The sequence below is a fragment of the Chroicocephalus ridibundus genome, chromosome 5 (assembly GCF_963924245.1).
Source record: "Chroicocephalus ridibundus chromosome 5, bChrRid1.1, whole genome shotgun sequence".
Classification (NCBI taxonomy): domain Eukaryota; kingdom Metazoa; phylum Chordata; class Aves; order Charadriiformes; family Laridae; genus Chroicocephalus; species Chroicocephalus ridibundus.
In genome coordinates this window covers 49,861,759-49,880,259 of record NC_086288.1, presented here as the reverse complement: position 1 = coordinate 49,880,259, position 18,501 = coordinate 49,861,759, and the positions used below count along the sequence as shown (strand labels likewise).

At 37.7% G+C, this 18,501-nt stretch overlaps 1 protein-coding gene across 1 annotated transcript in view; it reads right to left on the bottom strand.

The window, feature by feature from the left end:
- UVSSA (UV stimulated scaffold protein A) overlaps positions 1–18,501 on the bottom strand; it is a 59,015-nt gene that overhangs the window by 9,838 nt on the left and 30,676 nt on the right. The window contains exons 9-12 of the mRNA XM_063336244.1: positions 8,429–8,606; positions 7,047–7,199; positions 1,886–2,069; positions 904–1,015 (exon numbers count right to left, since the gene is read on the bottom strand). Of these exons, the coding sequence (XP_063192314.1) occupies positions 904–1,015; positions 1,886–2,069; positions 7,047–7,199; positions 8,429–8,606 (627 nt within the window). The remainder of the gene's footprint in view (positions 1–903; positions 1,016–1,885; positions 2,070–7,046; positions 7,200–8,428; positions 8,607–18,501) is intronic.

Here is an 18,501-nt window from a genome sequence, read left to right as displayed (position 1 = left end):
CCTTCTAAAGCACACATAGTAAGTGAGCAGATATAGGAAATACAGAATATGATAGATATGAATAGATAAAGGAAAAATAAGTTCCCACATTGTGACAAAAAAAACCCCACACTCTGCCAATATTCGTGGTAACGCAGTGATCCTAATAATATTATCGCTAGATTACATAAATCACAACTGTTAGAGACCAGCAAGATTAGATGACTTCTTTTCAGAAGCATAGGAACCGTCACTGTCAAGCATTTCCCGGGAAATAGGTTTAATTGTCCTTAATAAACACATTCCTTAAGATAAAGGCTATAATTTGCCTATCTGAGCAGTGTTAGGAACACTATGATAACTATTGGAAATAAAGAACAAACACAATGTTAACCTTACTCTGTGTAGACACATACCCATATTTACCACATAAGCAAAAATCATTGCAAATTAAAATCAACAAGAATTGAAATGAGAGAATGTGGTTAGGAGCAAAACAGAAATATAATCCAGTTCTGTGGATCTCAATCCGTGCTTTTAGCAACAAAAGAATCGTCCCTCTTCCTCCATGTAGCCTGTCACATTTGTTGTCTAACTGTAGACTCAGATTGTTGTCCAACTTGTATCTACACTGTATCTACACAGAGATACAATACACATTGTAGTATAGACATATACAGTATAGATACAATACACTGTAGATGCAATATATGAAGCATATAGATACAATGTAGGTACAATATAGGCAATTATTGTTTGGGTTGTAAATATATTCTAGACATTGTAAATATTGTATACAATATATATACAAACATACATACAATAAAGATATTATGCTTACATTTAAAGCTTATTTTCCACCTCTGCCTAATATTTTTAAATTTTTGTTTATTTATTTTTTAAAGATGCCGTGCAAATACAAACCTGGCTGAGCCGCTTGCTTCTCAAATCGCATCTTCTCTTCTCTGGCTCTGTCCTCTGCGTTAATGGGAACCCCAGAATCATCCCGAGGAATTATCTTCCCATGGAATGGGCACTTCAGAAAGAAAGGGGGAAAAACACCCATAAATCTCAAAACTTATGAATTGAAAGAAAATGCTTACGTGTTATTCAACATAGCTTACAGCCATACACTGGAATCAAGCAACAAAACTCTACACTTAATTCCCAGTTCCGCTTAGAAAGCATTAGGATCCCGTAAATATCAAGTGTTTAATATGTTCAGAATCTCAAAGAAATAAGCTCTTTGTGACATGAATATCCTATTTCAAGAGGCCAGGTAGTGCATCCTGTCAAGTCCGGAACAAGGGCACCAATGCTGCATTCTATGTTGTTGTTTATGCTGTATCTCTATCCTGTAACAATCCCATTTGAAATATTTTAGTGCATTCAGATCCTTCAGCTCAGATAATACAGGAAGAACAGGGATACTAGTACAAACTATTTAAGCCAAATAATAAGCTCAATGGGGCTCATAGTTTGAGTCTGTGTAGGATTTATCTTTCATAAAACCTAATTTGTAAATTAAATATCTTTGCCCCTCATACGCTCACGTTTCTAAAAACAGTTAATATCAAATATGCCTCTAAATAAGGAAAACTTTTCGGCAATCAACTAACTGTCTCGGCTTTACTGCTAGGTACTCATATATCACAGTAATAAATAAAATATAAATACCTATGATGAATAAATAAAATATTTGTGAGTTCCTTAAATGTTCATAGCTTCCTTACCAAAAGGATGTTTCCCGCATGAAGCACATATTAACAGCAAACTTCTCCAGACACAACTTTCTTCCACTCCCTTGAGCTATATTTACAATGTGAAATAAACTTTTATAGATATGTTTTAATGAGATCTTCTCCATGTAGCACGTATCCTGGAAGTTATGTAACTCGGTGCCTACCTTAATCCGATCTTGTCTTTCACACAGACTTCCATCAGGCATTGGTGCTCGACATCTATGTTTCACTGGTTCAAACTTGCCAGCAAACGTTATATATCTAGTTTTCAACATTTCAGTTATTTCTTTATTTTCCACTTCTTCCTCTACTTCATTGGGTGCCCAAAACCGATGTTCAGAAGCAAACCTGGGAAAACAACAAATGAAAATTCTTCACAGTCAAAGTTGCAAGAAAGCACATAAAGATGCCAGTATAATCCTGTGGTAAACTTAGATGTAAAAGGAAGGGAAGCTTTACTAGTGAATTAGAAAAACCTAGGAATCTTCCATTCTTTCTTATGACTCCTACATTATGAAGATGTTTTTAAAATACCACCAAAGCCTGTCTAGTATTGATTTCTTGTTTAACCTGCTAACCTATTACAAGTCTTAGCTCTAGTTCGTGAACTGACAGAGTCAGTTATCCAATACCCAGTTTCAGTGAATAGCTTTGTAATTCTGTAGTTAACATTCTTCATAACAGAACACTTCTACGGTTAAACACAGAAGATAGATCAGGGAGGAAACAGTTTGATCTTAAGTTGTCTGATCTCATTCCTGGTAGCTGTACTCCCGCCGTAGCAGAGAAGCAGGAGCTGAAATCAGAGTATGTTACAATACACTGAGAGCAAGGAAGAGAGCAAACAATCAGCTGAGCCTTATAGAGATTCTTTCTTCCATATTCTCCTATACAGTGTCCGTAAGTCTGAGAAACTTACGGCGCGTTCCTCTAAGAAATTAAGCTAATCCATTGAAAATCTATTTTAAAAACAGTGATCTTACCTATATTTACAGACACATACAGGCAGCCATACAGAGAAGATTAGTACCATGTCAGTGAACGTGGGGAGTGAGAGAGAAGGGGAGTAAGGGCCCTTGAGTGATGTAGTATTGTCAAATTTTCTCAACAGTATTCACATAATTTCACATTAGCCACCCTAGGCTGCCAATAGTCTACAGTAAGAAACACTCAACCCCAGAGAATAATTACCTGACTCATTTTAAATGCTAATCTTAGGATGCAATGACTGTCCCTCTGATGGTAAATGGTTCTTTTCCTTAATCATGAAAAGAAATTGGGGTGACCAGCTTAAGCTTAGATACCTAACTTTAAGACATCTGAAGTTAAACAACAACAAATCCATCCCAAATTTAAGGAAACAGGAAGTTAAAGAGAAAAAATACAGCAAAACTAAGCAAAAAAAAAAAAAAAATCCAGCCTGCATGTCTGCTGCTTATTACAAGCAAAACGGACATATCTAGATGTCTTGATAAGGACTTAAAATTCATAAAGGACACTTCACAATCCCTTTCTTCCACATAGCTCTTCCACCCAATCAGTCCCAGACTGACTTGAGAGGATTTTCTCTATCCATATCCAATTCCTCTCACTCGTTAATATCCTCATATGTCATTCTTCTTCTGAGACTTTGCCTTCTGTAGACTGCAGAACCATGTATACATGAACACTGGCTTCACTAATCACAATGATCTCAATTCAGCAAAGCACACAACCCAATACTTAAAGAATTACTTCAGTGGGCCCGAAGAGTTTTGATGAATTTTATCAAAGCAAGTTTTCCGCAGATCACAAGGGAAAAAAAAAAGTGGGGGAAATTACCTGACCTTAGCAACCTACAACACATATAGCTGCTGGCTTTACTGCAGTAGCTGACCATCTAAAACTATGTAAAGAACTAGGTTTAAAAAGGGATTAAGCAATTTTGAAGCCATTCTATGGTTTGCCAAATCATCAGAAAAAAGTTCAACAGGTAAAATCCTGGTTAAAGAGCTTCATGCTATCCCAGTAATTTCTTCAGCGAATATACCTCACTAGTGACAGAAAAATTCTAACCTGCCGTAAAACCCAAATAACTTTATTCTAGTAAATTAGGGGATAAAGGCAAAAGAGTTACAGTGGAGGCTAGTTCAACATTAAGCCTCGCAATACTTTTCCACATTTTTTGGTTAAAAATAAAGTTTTCAATGACACAATTCTGCAAACTATAGGCTAACAAAAAAGCTCCAAGAATCTTTATAATATACCAATATGACTTCAGTCAAACATTTGAATGGTACAGTATTTTAGCATCAGAAATTATGTGGCAAGATTGTACAATAGCCAGTAAATAAAAGAATGAAATAAATTTCTTATTTGCTTAGTTCTAACACAATCTTGAAAACAAGACTGATGGTAGCTCTGTGTTACTAACCTTACAGACACAGGGAGGGGAAAGCATTCCTAAAAAGACACCATACAGGATTTCTATATGCAAGGTAGCCTTACAGAATCTCTTAGTAAAAATCTAGTGTCCTTTGGTGGTCTGAACTCCCCTCCCCCTCTAAATTATCAAATTACAGTTACATGAGAATGAAGAAGCATTTAACAGTTGTGCGCGCCAACCTTTCCAATTAGGAAAGAGTTCTACTTAATATCACCCTCCTGAATCTGCATCCAACAAATCTCAGGAATATTAAAGTGATGTTTCACTCTACGTATCATTTATCAGTATTTGGGAACTGGACTTAAAATAGCCCGATTCCTACACAGATATTCATAACTACTATTGTTTACTACAAGCATATAACTTGTTTTCTCCCAGCATGACTTACAGGCAGGTTAGAAAAGAACAAAGCAGAGCTAATTCCCAAAGTTTTCTGATTTCCTGCTTTTGTAATTTAAACAACATTTTAAAAAGGCAGAACATGAGATCTTTGTTTGAAAAAATTACGCATGTGATAAGTAAAACCTGTTTGTAAGAGGGATCAGAAGGGGAACAGATAATCAACTGGAAGATCAACACTCCACTCACATTCATAGAAAGGGTATTACTGATCTAGACAAATGACAGAGGCTTTAATAGAAATTACATAGCTATACATTTGGAGGAATAAAAGACAAGTAATGGTTAACTGAAATCTAAAAGGTAGTCCAGCTTCTGGAGAAATGTTGCAGTCTTTCAACAAATTTATATCAACTTCATTCCTAAGATGATGGGAAGCTTATAAAAAACTTGAATAAATATAAATTCTAAAACCAGTATGATGCATACAGAGATCCTGGAGAAAGTGCTAAATGAGCTAATTCAAATATCCTAGTCACAGTCATAGAAAGTGCTGCACCAGCTAATTACTCCGAGTAAGCTAATTTAATTCAAGGAGGAGGGTAGATGAGTTTGGAAGGCCCACGCTATCCAAAATAGTTGGTTAAACTGGCATAGCAGTCTCTACACAGTACAACACTGCAGTATACACCACCACCAACACCCCCATTATAACACCCCCCCCCAAAAAAAAAAAGTACTATTACAGCTTTATAAACTCTTAAAATGAACTCTTAAACTAGCTTAATGAGTTGTGCGAGTGAGGACAGAAGCACGGAAAATAGTTTGACTCAAACCTTTTGTAAACCCCACAGTTACTGTTACATTCTAGAGAAGATGGCGGTTTATCATTTACCGGCTAAACAGAACTTCTTTAGAAAAATCCTCTTCCTGGTAGCTACATTCTCACTATCAAAATCTTAATTTATTGTAAATGCTGTAATTAAGTAAGTGTAGTGTTAAATAGGTGAAGGGGACAGACTTCTCCACTTCAGATTTTAAAAATTCAAATTCCATACACATTCCATATGTGTTGTCTGGTTTTTGGGTTTGCTTTTTTTTCCTAGGCATCTTATAGAGACAGTATGTGTGCATATAGAATAGTTAAAGGAGCTGGCCAATGACCACCTTAATTTTGCAATAAATATATTTTATACCCAGGGGTCAATGGTATTGTGTATGCAGAGTTACTTAAATTATCTTTAGTTAGATTGGCCTATCTGTAGTTATAGACTATAAGGTTCAGAAGTGTGCCCTCTATTTTATTGGAAAGCATAAAAATAATACAGTACAGCACAAGGCAGACAGGCAGTGAAATATGCTTCTGATTCCACTTATGACTTGAATAACTCATTTGCAATGTAAAATAAAGCCTTACTACCTTTTTGGCATTATCACAGACAAATGCTTCTTAAAGCCCTGCTGAAAATCTTAACCATTTTATAGGCTTTGAAAAGCTTACACCACACCAGACAGAATCCAAAGCTTGGAGTGATGCTGTTAAAGCACTATCATGTATCGAATTTCACTGGCTTTCAATAATTTGAAACATATTCAGCATTTTATGCAATCAGATACAGCAGCAACACTTTCCTCTTGTTTCTTTCTGCAAACACTGTGGTCATGGGTAGGGTTTTTTTTGTTTGTTTTGATAAGAAACAAACAAAGTTAAAGTAATATATAAGTTTATGTAATATATTATATAGAATATGTAAGTTTGATTTGCAACCCAGGCAGTCAATGGTTTTTGCCTTTTCCAAGCCAGGTATAGTATACAGTGATAGTAAAGTTCTCATGGACTTAAAGGAAATTTATACGGAGAGAAAGGACTTTGCATCCCAACTTTCATATAAAAATACTAGTCCTAAAAAGGGGTTTTAAAAACTGACTGCTAGAAAGAATTTCTGAGGTATACCTACCATCTCTTCTCCCTGGCATTGCTAAAGTTTTCCCCAAGCCAGCAATACTTCATGTCCAAGAAACACAAAACCTTCCCAGGCAAGAATGAAAAGTGAGCGATCCAAATTCAGTTCCTGCAGGTACCACCTACTTCTTGCGTGATTGAACAAGCATATCAATTTCCTCAGTTACCACTCTGTAAAGTAAGGAAAAATACTCCTGACACCTCCCTAGCCTTTCTCCTACCTTGTCTGCTATTTATTTAGACTGTAAAGTCCGCAGCAGAGGGACCGTCTATCATGCGCTTGCATAGCACTTTGCATAATGAGGTACCAATTTAAATTGAAGTGAGTGATGCCATGCTGCAAATAATACACAAACATGAAAGAGCACAAAAAATGTGCTTTGAAGCATCAAAGGATATTTAATTAGTATCACATCTTCTCAAAACAAATAACATTTTAAGGTAGAATTTCTGAACTTTGTTTATGGGTCCTACAGCACAAGGGAAAGAAGAAAAGTAATTATCAAAAGAAATAGCAGTCACCCCACTGCATGACCTCCGAGTACAAGTAAATCTGTATGTATTTGTTTAATTTGTCTTAAAAGAAAAAGAGCATTACTTGAGAATCTTCCCAGCAGTTGGCTGATCCTGCCCCCAGTAGTGAAGATCTAATCCAAAAGGCATGACGGGAGCTTTAGCTCTTTCTTCTTCTAGTTTTCTTCTCTTACTGTCAGGCTCTTCCAAGGCTGCTGGCTCAGTAGTTGCAGAGTCACTGGAAAAAATTTATGAAAACTCAATACAGAACAGCAATGATCACAACATTTTCTCTCTTTTCATTAGTTCTTTACCCCAATGCTAATATTATCTTAGATCTAGAACTACAAATACCTTTAGAGTATTGGTTTTTTGTGTTTTTTAAAGGATACAGACCATAACACTACACACTCTCTATACAGTCACATTGCACCATGAAGCTTAACTCCTCATTCAGCTAAAGCAAAACAAAGTGTATTACAGCATAGGTGTAGAAGCCTAGAGATCCAATGGGGGCAGTAGTGGATCATACAGGCTGTACTGTAAGTGGAGCTACAACAAACCATTTTTAGAAAGATCTTTTTTCTGTAAACTCCTGCCCGTGTGTGCATGGCAGTCACACAGATTGCAAAGTCTGTTTTCATTGACAAAATTCCATCTTGCAGACTCACAATATTCTTTGAGCTACACCACTACAGAGTACAAAGTCCTCGAAAAACAGAGTACTACTATGGAGACCTTGGGTATTCACTAAGAGAGCTTCAAAGGGTCTTGAGTCACCTTAAAGAAACATTAAATTTTTAAAGATTAAAAGTCAAAAGGTACACCTGAATACTCCAAAGTTCTAATGAACTAAACCCCTTTCTGAGATTACATTACGGTTTGCTAGCTTTGGGGGGCTTTCTTGGCGAACGCAGAAGTTTCTTTTCAGGAATACGCACTGAGTAGATTACTCAGTCTTACCCCGAAATCACAGATAAATGCTAGACAAGGCTGGAATTTCAGTAAACTCTGAATAGGATTAATACCAAATACACCTTTGGAATCAGTAAAACACGCCTCCAGGCAGCGCTGACAGCATAAGTCACTAGGAAGCGAGAGATGGTTGAAACTACTTTCTAACTTAGCATCAGGATACGTTCTGTTTAGTTGCAAACCAAACATTACCCAAATAAACGGGAAGGGGTTTTTTCTGTTAGGAAAGGAGGGAATATTTTATCTTTTCATTGCGGCCATTTACACCAAATAAAACCTAAACCAAGTGAGTAGTAAAATATTCCTTAAGTGCCACTAAGAAAATTCCCAATATTAAGCAGTGAATGTACATGTCAGTAAAAGAACTGTAATTCAAAATGAAACCAAGACAGTCTTAGCAGCTTGCCTAGTTCATGGGCACTTTTCTGTGTGCTTTCACAACAAATAGAAGTAACAGCAAGAGGTTTCTACACGAATTAAACCAAAGATAACCTGGCATGTGGAGGCGGTAACTTTGGCAGTTTGTCTTTAATAAGTTTCCATGTGGCAGCTGCACAGGTTGGATCAAGTTCATCTTCATTCCTTTTCAGTTGGGCACGGAAGCTCAGTGGAGCTGGTCCTATTGATGTCTTCCCCGGCGGTGCTTTTGGAGGTGACTGGGGCTCAAGCCCTGCAAAAGAACGCTGAGTTTAGGAGGGATTCGCTTCTCCCACCGTCAACGCTTAACAGCAGGGCAAAATAGCTCAGGATGCTGATTACAAGTCTTACTGCTTTCAATTTACATTAGACATCCATCCCCCTCATAGATAAAGGGGTATTTCTGCCCATGAATTATTTCTCGTTTTGGGACAGAAACATACTGCATAACTAACTACAGTGAATCAACTTTTAAATTTGTATGACATGATGTGATGACAAAGAATTTACCTCACCTTGGAAAGAAGGATTTTAACAATACATTTTTGCCTAACCTGCAATACTGCTTTTTGTATGTAAGTTTCTAGTATCGTATCAGCTCACTGGTGTGTTATTCCTGTACTCAAGGTTATATCAAGGTAAAACAGAAGAAAGGAACTACTGGCACTACTATTTAACACCTAGAGTCCCAAAAGAAATCCAAGAGCAGTAGACAGCAAAAGCATACATCCATATCCTCCTGTGTGCTAGGATTAATTCTTTGTGGTGTCTCAGCAAAAAGTCCGACTAAAACCCTTAGAGCCTGGCAAAGAGAAACCAGTTCTGGGTGGGGGATTCACTGCAACACATGACTGTCGAGAACGGGAACCATCGTCACCCAGCACGGCTGGCAGGGAAGCATACCCAGTGAAAAAACAAAGCGTGTGTGAGGCATACCGCCATCCTTTGATGATTCTCAGCAACCATATTGACCCTTCAGAGCTGAGAATATAAACCAAAAATAGCTCTTTTTTTTCCTTCCTGATTTGTTAAGGGGCAGCACAACAGAGAATAGTTGAGTTTCAATGCCTAAATACATCCGCAAACAGAATTATCTAGGGACCATTTTTCTTTCACGGACACTAAAATACACAATTTACCAAGATAAAATATCTAAGAGCTGGCAGAAGCAATGCGTACACCCACAGAGTACCCTCAAGAGACAATAAATGCCTGAGCTACACCTGAAGAACAAGCCCGCTGCAAGGCAGTACCAGGCACTGACGTTCAGCACCAGCAGCTCAGTAGTGGGGCAACTTAATTACTTTATACAGCTAGATGAGACAGCCAGCACAGACTGTAATGATGCAATTAGATAGGCTGAGAAGTTAGACAGCACATGCCTCTACCCGCTGAGCTAGAGAAGCGACTCTATTAGCTGGCAGTAGTAACAAGAACTTTTCAGACAGTGACAGATAAAAATGGAAAGATGTGATCCCTTACACTAATATAATAGACTACATTTTCACCATCAGAAAGCCTTTCTATAAAAGAAGTGACTGAAATGCAAGGCCATCCCCCCTGAAGAAAACTAAATCAACACAAAAAGTCATGGTTTCACAAGACTAAAGTTTTACGCACATTATCTCAGCCTTCTTATGAAAAACAACCTGAGTTTACCTGACGTTTTTAGCCAATGCTTAATTGGAACTTTTAGTCTCTTGCCTACTTCTAGCCAGCCCTGAAGCTGTATCCAGAAATACTCTTGCTTTGCTAATTTGTTTTGCTAACCATTAAATGTATTACAAAATGTCAACTAAAAAAGGGAAAGCTAATGTGGTATGACCTGCCCTCTGAGTGGGAAATCACAGGGCCTGTAGTGGCACTTAGCTTTGGTACACAAAATATTTTCATTTCAGAGAAAAACATATTTTTCACAGACAAAATGAGAGCAACTTGATCTGTCCCCTTCCTTCCACTTTATAAGGTCTTTCTGACCTTGATTCATTTGTACCACGTGTTTCCTGTAACCTTTGGGGTGCAACCACACAGAAGGCATTGCCTGACTCCAGCCACAGGTCAAGTTGCTGAGCTGGCAACCTTCTAGATCCACCCCCCACATACACATGGGTCTAAACTTTCCAAGTACCTAGATCAGGAGCTGAGTCCTTGGGCAGGGAATGACATCTCTTCGGTTTCCAAGGTTCCATGCTCAGCGCACTGAGAAGGATGCTCTGTCAACCCCCTGCTTAACCAAGTTCTGGACACTGTCTCCCCAGAGAGAGCCGACAATCCCAATTCAAAATCCACAAAGCTAGAGCCCCCCAGAAGGAGAGGAGAAACAAAAGCAGACAGACAGTTGGATCTGGCTTGTGTGCGTGTGTGGTCTTTAAATGTTGCTGCATACAGCGAATGGTCACTTCAGTCATTCCTAGGTCTTCTGAATACAACTGACTCCAGAGGAAAAGGAGCGCCCCAGAATACTCTCAAGTACTCTTCTAAGACCATCTCTGAGATCCCATATCTCTATCTAGTATGGTTTATACTGGTAACAATGAAGGAAAATGTTTTAAGGACAAGGTGATTCAGAGCAGAGGCCAGTAATGACAACTGTGGCAGATAGCTTACTTACCCCTTTCAAGACAAGAGAGGGAAGGAAACAGGATCTTGAGGAGGAAAGAGGATGAGGAAGCACTAGCCATCAGCAGTTAATAAGTATTCACAGAGACTTCTCTGGATTCTCTTCACTCTCCCATGAGAGCTCAATACATTCCTTCTGCTTATCTAGTGTATGACAAAGAGCAATGTGGACCATTTTAACAAGACAGTTGAGGCAAATATATCCGTGGTGCAACCTGTGAGTGGTAATATTCTCCCATGTCCATAGAGAGACCAGACCCAGCTCTGGCAGGCTGATGCACTCCACGTTTCCTAAGAAAAAGCTACTCGAGTATTGTGTAGATAGCCCACAGGAGTGGGGACACACACCTGAGAGTGAGCGTTTCAGTAGCGCCAGTCCTGTGGCTGTCCTGGAAAGACTTCAGCGAGTAACCAACTGTCCGAACGTTTGCAGGCAGCAGGCATTGTCAAACCCCGCTCTTCCCTGACTCCCTGTTCTACTCTCTAGAAAACACCCCAAAACCAAAGCCCACATTCCTAAGGCTGTGCATCTTGAAAGAGAGTGCTGCTTGAGCTTGTCCAATGCTTCCTGGGAATTGAAGTTAGCATGGACTGTCATGCAAAGAAGGATCGCTCCTCTTTAACTTTTATGCCCTCAGAATGGAGTTTAGAACCTGCCTACCAGCTGTAGAGACACAGGCCATCTTGCCTTTGGCTGGGGATGCTGCTGCTGAGCATGCCCAACACTACTACTGCCTTAGTCACGCCCACATCACATACTCTAATGAAAGCGATGAACACACCACATTCACCTTGTTATCTAACTTCCCATCCCAAAGTCAACAAGGCTTTAAGGAACATTGTTTAAAAAAAATTCATTCAAAGGACTAATCTGTGCATTGGAAAAGGGTCTCAAAATTAGCAGAAGGACCAGCAATAAGGGAAACGATAATTAAGCGTAATAGGATGGAACTAAGCAGAGAAATATCTAGGCTAAATAGCAAAAGAAATGATCTCATGACATTTATTAGGCTGTGGGCTCGCTGTTCAAGAGGGATAACGGTGCCTCCACAAAAGTGTGGAAAGTGGAAATAGAAAGGGAAAAAGCCCTCTCAGATGCTTTGCATGAAAGCGAAAGAGAATTAACCCAAAAGATTCTGTTACAACCACACTTTAGAATCATCACAATCATCAGGTTTTGGAACAGTAAGTTTACTTTTATGACAGAAAGTTACAAACAGGCCCTTTGTCATGAACAAGGTTAGCTGACAAAAATATGTGATAGATTGTGTCTGTAATGTAGAATTGCTTAGACTGCACTTAGCATTTACAATTGCCTGTTGCCTTTTTTAGCTCTCTCTTTTTTTTATTTTTTTTTTTTTTAAGGACAACAATACCTTTCTGAAAAGCACTGTTTAAAGCAACAGTTTTGAGAGCACTTGTATGTGTACTACTTACAAACTATCTTGAAGTCAGAAGGTAGCAGGTATGTGTCTCACCATGCTTTTTTTTTTTCCTCTTCAGAAAGAACATGTGCATATGTATTAGAAGTTCTCACGAAATCCTAGTTTTAATCCAATTTTTCCTACAATGTTTATGGAAAGCATGAATACTTGTTCACTACACTGGTTTTGCTTGGGGGCGGAGAGGAGGGGAAACGGCAGAGACAAGCAGTCAGCAACACACAGAAAAGGCAAGAGAGATAAACGGACAATGTGACATTTAGATAGATAAAATCACATCCAAAAGATCAATATAGGAATTCTTAAGAGTTACAAGAACAAAATATTTTCCCATTGATTTTTTATTTTAAACCATTAACAGAAAAATGGCTAAAGTTAAATACACTACGATGTCAGTAACACTGCCTCTACTGGGGATTTTTTTAAAAAATATTTGTTTATAAAATTAGTTTTTGCTAACAAGATAAAGGCAAGAGTTACCACGCAGACAGCCCTAGCTGAATGGTATCCAGTGTCAGGGTGAGTCTTTTTTGTTTTGTTTTTAAGACATAGATGGGATCAAGAGCAGTTTTAAAAGTAAAATTCCTCTTAAGAATTCTGCTGTTCTGCCTATGTTATTTAACACAATTACAGTACCTGGGTTCAAATTGTTCCAATAGCAGCTTTTAGAAAGAATCATAAAAATGTTCAAATCCTCCTTTTTGTTTAAATTGACCAAATGGCACCTATTTGCCTGAAGCAATAAAGTAGACTGTGTTCACAAGACAAATCGATAGAAGGAGAAAGAGAAGCTGGGGTTTCAGCTGAAGTTAGGCTGCTGAATGCTGACATTATTGATTTTAGCTAGTTCAGCTGGCCTTGTAATTAAAATGTAAATTTGAGAAAGAGATTATGTCCTGACAGAAATGGTGGGATTAGGGGGAGATAAAAGCCCCTCAGTGAAAATTCAGAGAAAGAGCAAACACAGGTTTCCTCAGCTGTGTGGATTTAGACGAAATCTAGCTACTTCAGATTCACTTAAGTTTAATTGAAAAAACGAAGATAGAATATAAACAAGTATTATGGACTTCAACTTTCCTGAAAAAAAAAATAAAAATGAAATCTTCTGTTTCCCATTTGCTGAATCTTAGTCAAGCTGAATGTAAGTGATTTATATTAGCAGAGACACTCTCCAAGACTGTCAGGAAAATCCAGCAGCTCAGGTACAATATTTCCCCACTTACCCTCTCCTGTGCTCATAATCAAAAAAAACTGCATGTATTTTACTCAGGAAGCACAATAAGCTTTACTGCTAAGTGAAGAGAACTTTGCAAAGCTTAGTTCATATGGAATTGCAGAGCCGGAGGTTCAAGTCAATGTCTGGGGCATTGCTTCCCAACAACTTCAGTGTTTCAGGATCAGTTCTGCTGTACTTCTCCATGCACAAATGTATGTGTGAACAAAATTAACATAGGTGATCATGTGGCAGGAAGATTTCATTATCTCTGAAGGTTCTGCTACTCATAAGGGATGGAGGTTTGAATTATGTGTCATTCCTGGCAGATATGTGACCTTTATGAAACCATCACAAATTAAAGGAATATTCAGTTTTTGTTGTTTTTTAAATTTGGATCAAATTTCATCTGTACCTACCTAAAAAAATCAGGCTCTTTTCTTGTTAGTATCACTTCATCTACACAAAACTCTAAAATGAGGAAAAAAATAACAAAGATATCTGTTATGAACAAAACCTTAAAAGCATTCATACAGAGATAAGACTGATTAAAACACTTAGGATTTATTGTGGTAGAAAACTCCCTCTTTAATTTTAGATAGTCACAGTTTTTATCTTACTCTTGAATACCACTAAACAAATTATTGTCTGCAGCTGATAGGGAAGGATGCTGAAATGCCAGAGGTTGCTTTAGCAAATATTCTCACAGCACACATAAGCTGTGTGTGCACTCAAAGCAACTTATCACACGGACAACTGCACATATTAATATTTCTGTATAAATGACACCACTTTTTAAGAGTTGTCAAAGGGTCTTTTTTAATCGGAGATTTTAAAAAAACAAAAAAGATCCCCCAGCACCTTTGAATGCATCTATGCTCATTTACATTTATCTAAAATTTTAGATTTCTACTTTGTAACTTCTAACTAAAGAAAAAAAGATAACAACTATGTTAGTTAACTAGAAGAGTTGATTAACTTTACATGAATACTTTGTTTGGCTTACAGAATATGTTAATTTGTTATAATCCTAATTCTCATTCATTATCCCTATTTATTGTTGGTTTACAACTGTAGCTAAGAATCAGAATCAAAGCAGCAGAGTTTAGATTAAAACCTTTCCACACCTCATACCCTGATCTTTTAAACTTCTTGCTTGTCGTTACGCAGTCCCTGGCCATTGCATAGTTCCTACGAGGTACACTACCATCACAAACCACTTGGAAGTATTATCAGCATCCTGTGCAATGACTATTAATTTCTAAGAACTTTAGTAGGAATCAAATATATCCCACGTCCTGTCAGATTTTTCCGGGAACCTTATTTACATAGAAGGACCTTGCCTGAGAGCGAGGAAGGGTCTGCACGATCAACTGATTAGGAGGCAAATATCTACAATCAACTTCTACATGGATGTAGAAGTATTTTATTGGAAGTGCTAATGTTTTTTTAGAAAATATGCGAAGTTATCTTCATTCCAAATACTGTATCACAGTAAGCTTTACTCAACTATTGTTCTAAGTGTAGCTATATAGAATATGTGTTTGTCCATATACAGATATATTCAAAACATACTAATATATTGACGCAATCTCAATTGTAAACTTGTAATTAAATACTTCTAATGTCGTATATGCAAAGAAAAATTTAGACCCCACAAAACATATTTGATTATAGCAGTACAGCATTGAGGTCCGCTTCGTTGCTGAATATCTGTCATCTATAATATTTATAGCAAATCGATGCATGTTATTTCAATCATGTAACAACTATGATTTTTTTTAAAAAAGGATTTACAGTCATATTAATAGAAATCTTTTTCTAAATACTAGACTCTTGTCAAGGGAGAGAAACACAACTGCATGTTAACTGCATTTTCCAAATTTGGGTAAAAGGAACCCAAATTTCACAGGGCAGTGAAAGGTAAGTGGGTAATTCTGCCTGTCCTTCCCCCTGCAAAACATGGTTTGTTTCTTCCCCTTAAAGAAGTCAAGTAATACCCACATGTCCTTATTTAGCCTAGATAGTGTAAATCTAAGCCTCAAATTCAGTTCCTGAGAAGTATGCTTCATGTACTCTGAAGTCTGCAGAGTTTGTTTTCGCTGTGGTCTCCACTGAGCTGTTTCTCCACATAAAACTGTTCTTCGTGTTCTTCACACGCAGGAAGAATCCCCTCAGGAAGTTCCTGAGGTATGGAGACCAGACAAATCAAACCAGACTAAAAAGCTACTAGGCTTTTAAAGCAGAACCCAGACAAACTGAGAAATCATTGTACTAAGGAAGGAAAAAGCTTAAGTATCATTTTTAATTTCCATTTAGCCAGCACACGTGTCTATTTAATGATTCAACAGTCAGTAGAACCTCAGCAGCTTCATTCCCAAATAATAACATCATCAAAAATATTTGTTTTCATCACAAATAAGGCAGGGCACAATCATTTGGTTAATAATCGTGGTGATGCACATTTTTATGGCCTGTGGCTGATGAAAGCAATTGACCAAACTGCTCTTCAGACGTACTTCTCGCCTCAAATAAATCCACGTTACATTTTGTATGTAAAGTAAAATAAAACCACTTTACATTTTGTATGTTTTGTATCGGTACAGAAGCTGCTGTACCGGTCCCAAACTTGCGTTCTCTTATTCGCATTGAGTCATCCTTGCGTCAAGTCTACTTCATGATCATTGCCATGATAATCAATCTCCCTCCTGTGGAAGCCTAGACTTGATCAACACCCTGCCATTTAAGAGCTATTACAAAATTACTTTTATTAAGTTTTTCAAATATGCCTACCACTGGGGAACTCTAATCAATCCTAATAACAGAAAACAAAACAAAATGTTTTCCTAAAAGACTAATAAGCCCTGAAAACAAGTCTTTTACTGAGTATTTCGGATATGTTTAGATGCTGTAGTTAGGGATGTAAATGCAACACGTAGGATTTGTGCTTTTTCCCCATGATTTCCAGAAGATTTTCATGTGCACTATTAAAAACAACAACAACCAAAAAAAAAAACCAAAACCCAAACAAACACAAAACAGAGGATAACCTAACTGTAAAATCAACAGATAATCATTCTGTATCAACTAAATCTGTTAGATGCTTCTACAAAGGAAAAAAGACCAGTATGAAAGCCATGGTTTCCTCACAGGTCAAAATAAGTGGTTTCTGTTTCACCTTATCAACACTTGCATACATGCTCTTTTTGCCATGTCTAGCTTTAAATCTGTTATATAAAACAGCCTTTTTATGGGAGAAACTTCATTTAGATGTAGGATAAAAGAGCACATTATTATTGTACGCAGCAACTAAAACCACTGTTTTCCTACTTCCTACATAAAAAATGAAGGAGACAAACAGAGCTAAGAAAGAGTCAGCATAGTGAAGCTACACAGCGATACATATGGTTAGACAACATGCAGGGCTTCAAATTCAGCGTGACACACATAAAACATTAGTACTTGACCACACAAACAAAAACATTTAGAAAATATTTTCTGTAGGGAATGAAAAAAAAATCAGATTCCAATAAATTAGTAATTAATTTTCCTGGATTTTTAAATCTCTAATGACAATTCTATTATATTCCACATTTCCGAGGCAGTTTTACTTTTAATCATTATGTCCTCTACATGTCTTGATGGATGCCAGTCAAGAGAATAAAACTTTTAAAACAATATGCATGGAAGTCTGCTGCTTAGGTACAGATTACAGTACACCTAGTCAATACAAACAAGTGCAATTTTCTGAATAAAAGCCATGAAGTGCATGACTTTTATGTCTTCAGATCTAAAAATTCAATCATGCATTTGCTTAAGCAGTATTTTATCATTCTTTCTAATACAGGCTTTTTAACGTTCAGAGAAAATGCAAAAGCCGTTGTCATGGTTTCAGTTGGGATAGAGCTAATTTTCTTACTAGAAGTGCTATATTTTAGATTTGGGATGAGAAACAATTATGAGAGTGCACAAAAGTTTTTGTTTGTTGCTAAGCGGTCAAGGCCTTTTCTGCTCCTCACATCACCCCTCCAGCAAGTAGACTGAGGGGGGCACAAGAATTTGGGAGGAGACACAGCAGGGACAGCTGACCCCAACTGACCAAAGAAATATTCCATATCATGGGATGTCATGCTGAGTGTGTAAAGCTGGGGGAAGAAGGAAGCAGGGATGACATTTGTATTAATGGCGTTTGTCTTCCCAAGTAACCATTACACTTGATGGAGCCCTGCTTTCGTGGAGATGGCTGAACACCTGCCTGCTGATGGGAAGCAGGGAATGAATTCCTTGGTTTGCTCTGCTTGCGTGTGCGGCTTTTGCTCCACTTATTAAACTGTCTTTAGCTCAATCCAAGAGTTTTTCCTCACTTTTACCCTTCTGATTCTCTCTCCCATCACAACTGGGGAGAGTGAGCAAGTGACTGCATGGTTCTAGCTGCTGGCTGGGTTTAACCACGACAGCTATAAAAACCCCGTACCTTTAATAAACTGCCACAATAGCAAGTTTATTCACGTTTCTAAGACGTTCTGTGGGAGCTGCACTAGAATAGCTTGTGTAGTCTGTAAGCACTCCTAGTTCTATGTAAAAAACAGGTGGCAACTTCTCTACTAAGGAAATAGTCTGGTTTTGTACACCTTATTTGTTCAATTGGGGTATAAGCTTTCTTTCCCATGTTGTTATGACATTTCATATATTAAAAAAAAAAAAAAAAGAAGCTACTTAACACACAGAAAAGGCATGACCCAGACACCATCAGATTACAAAAGGCAGTGTGGGGACATCTAACCCACAAAGGCACATCACTGTGATGGGAATAGGAAAGAATTTCTGAAATGGATAGAACTAACTCTTGGGATTTTAGAATTGCAGCTTTGATC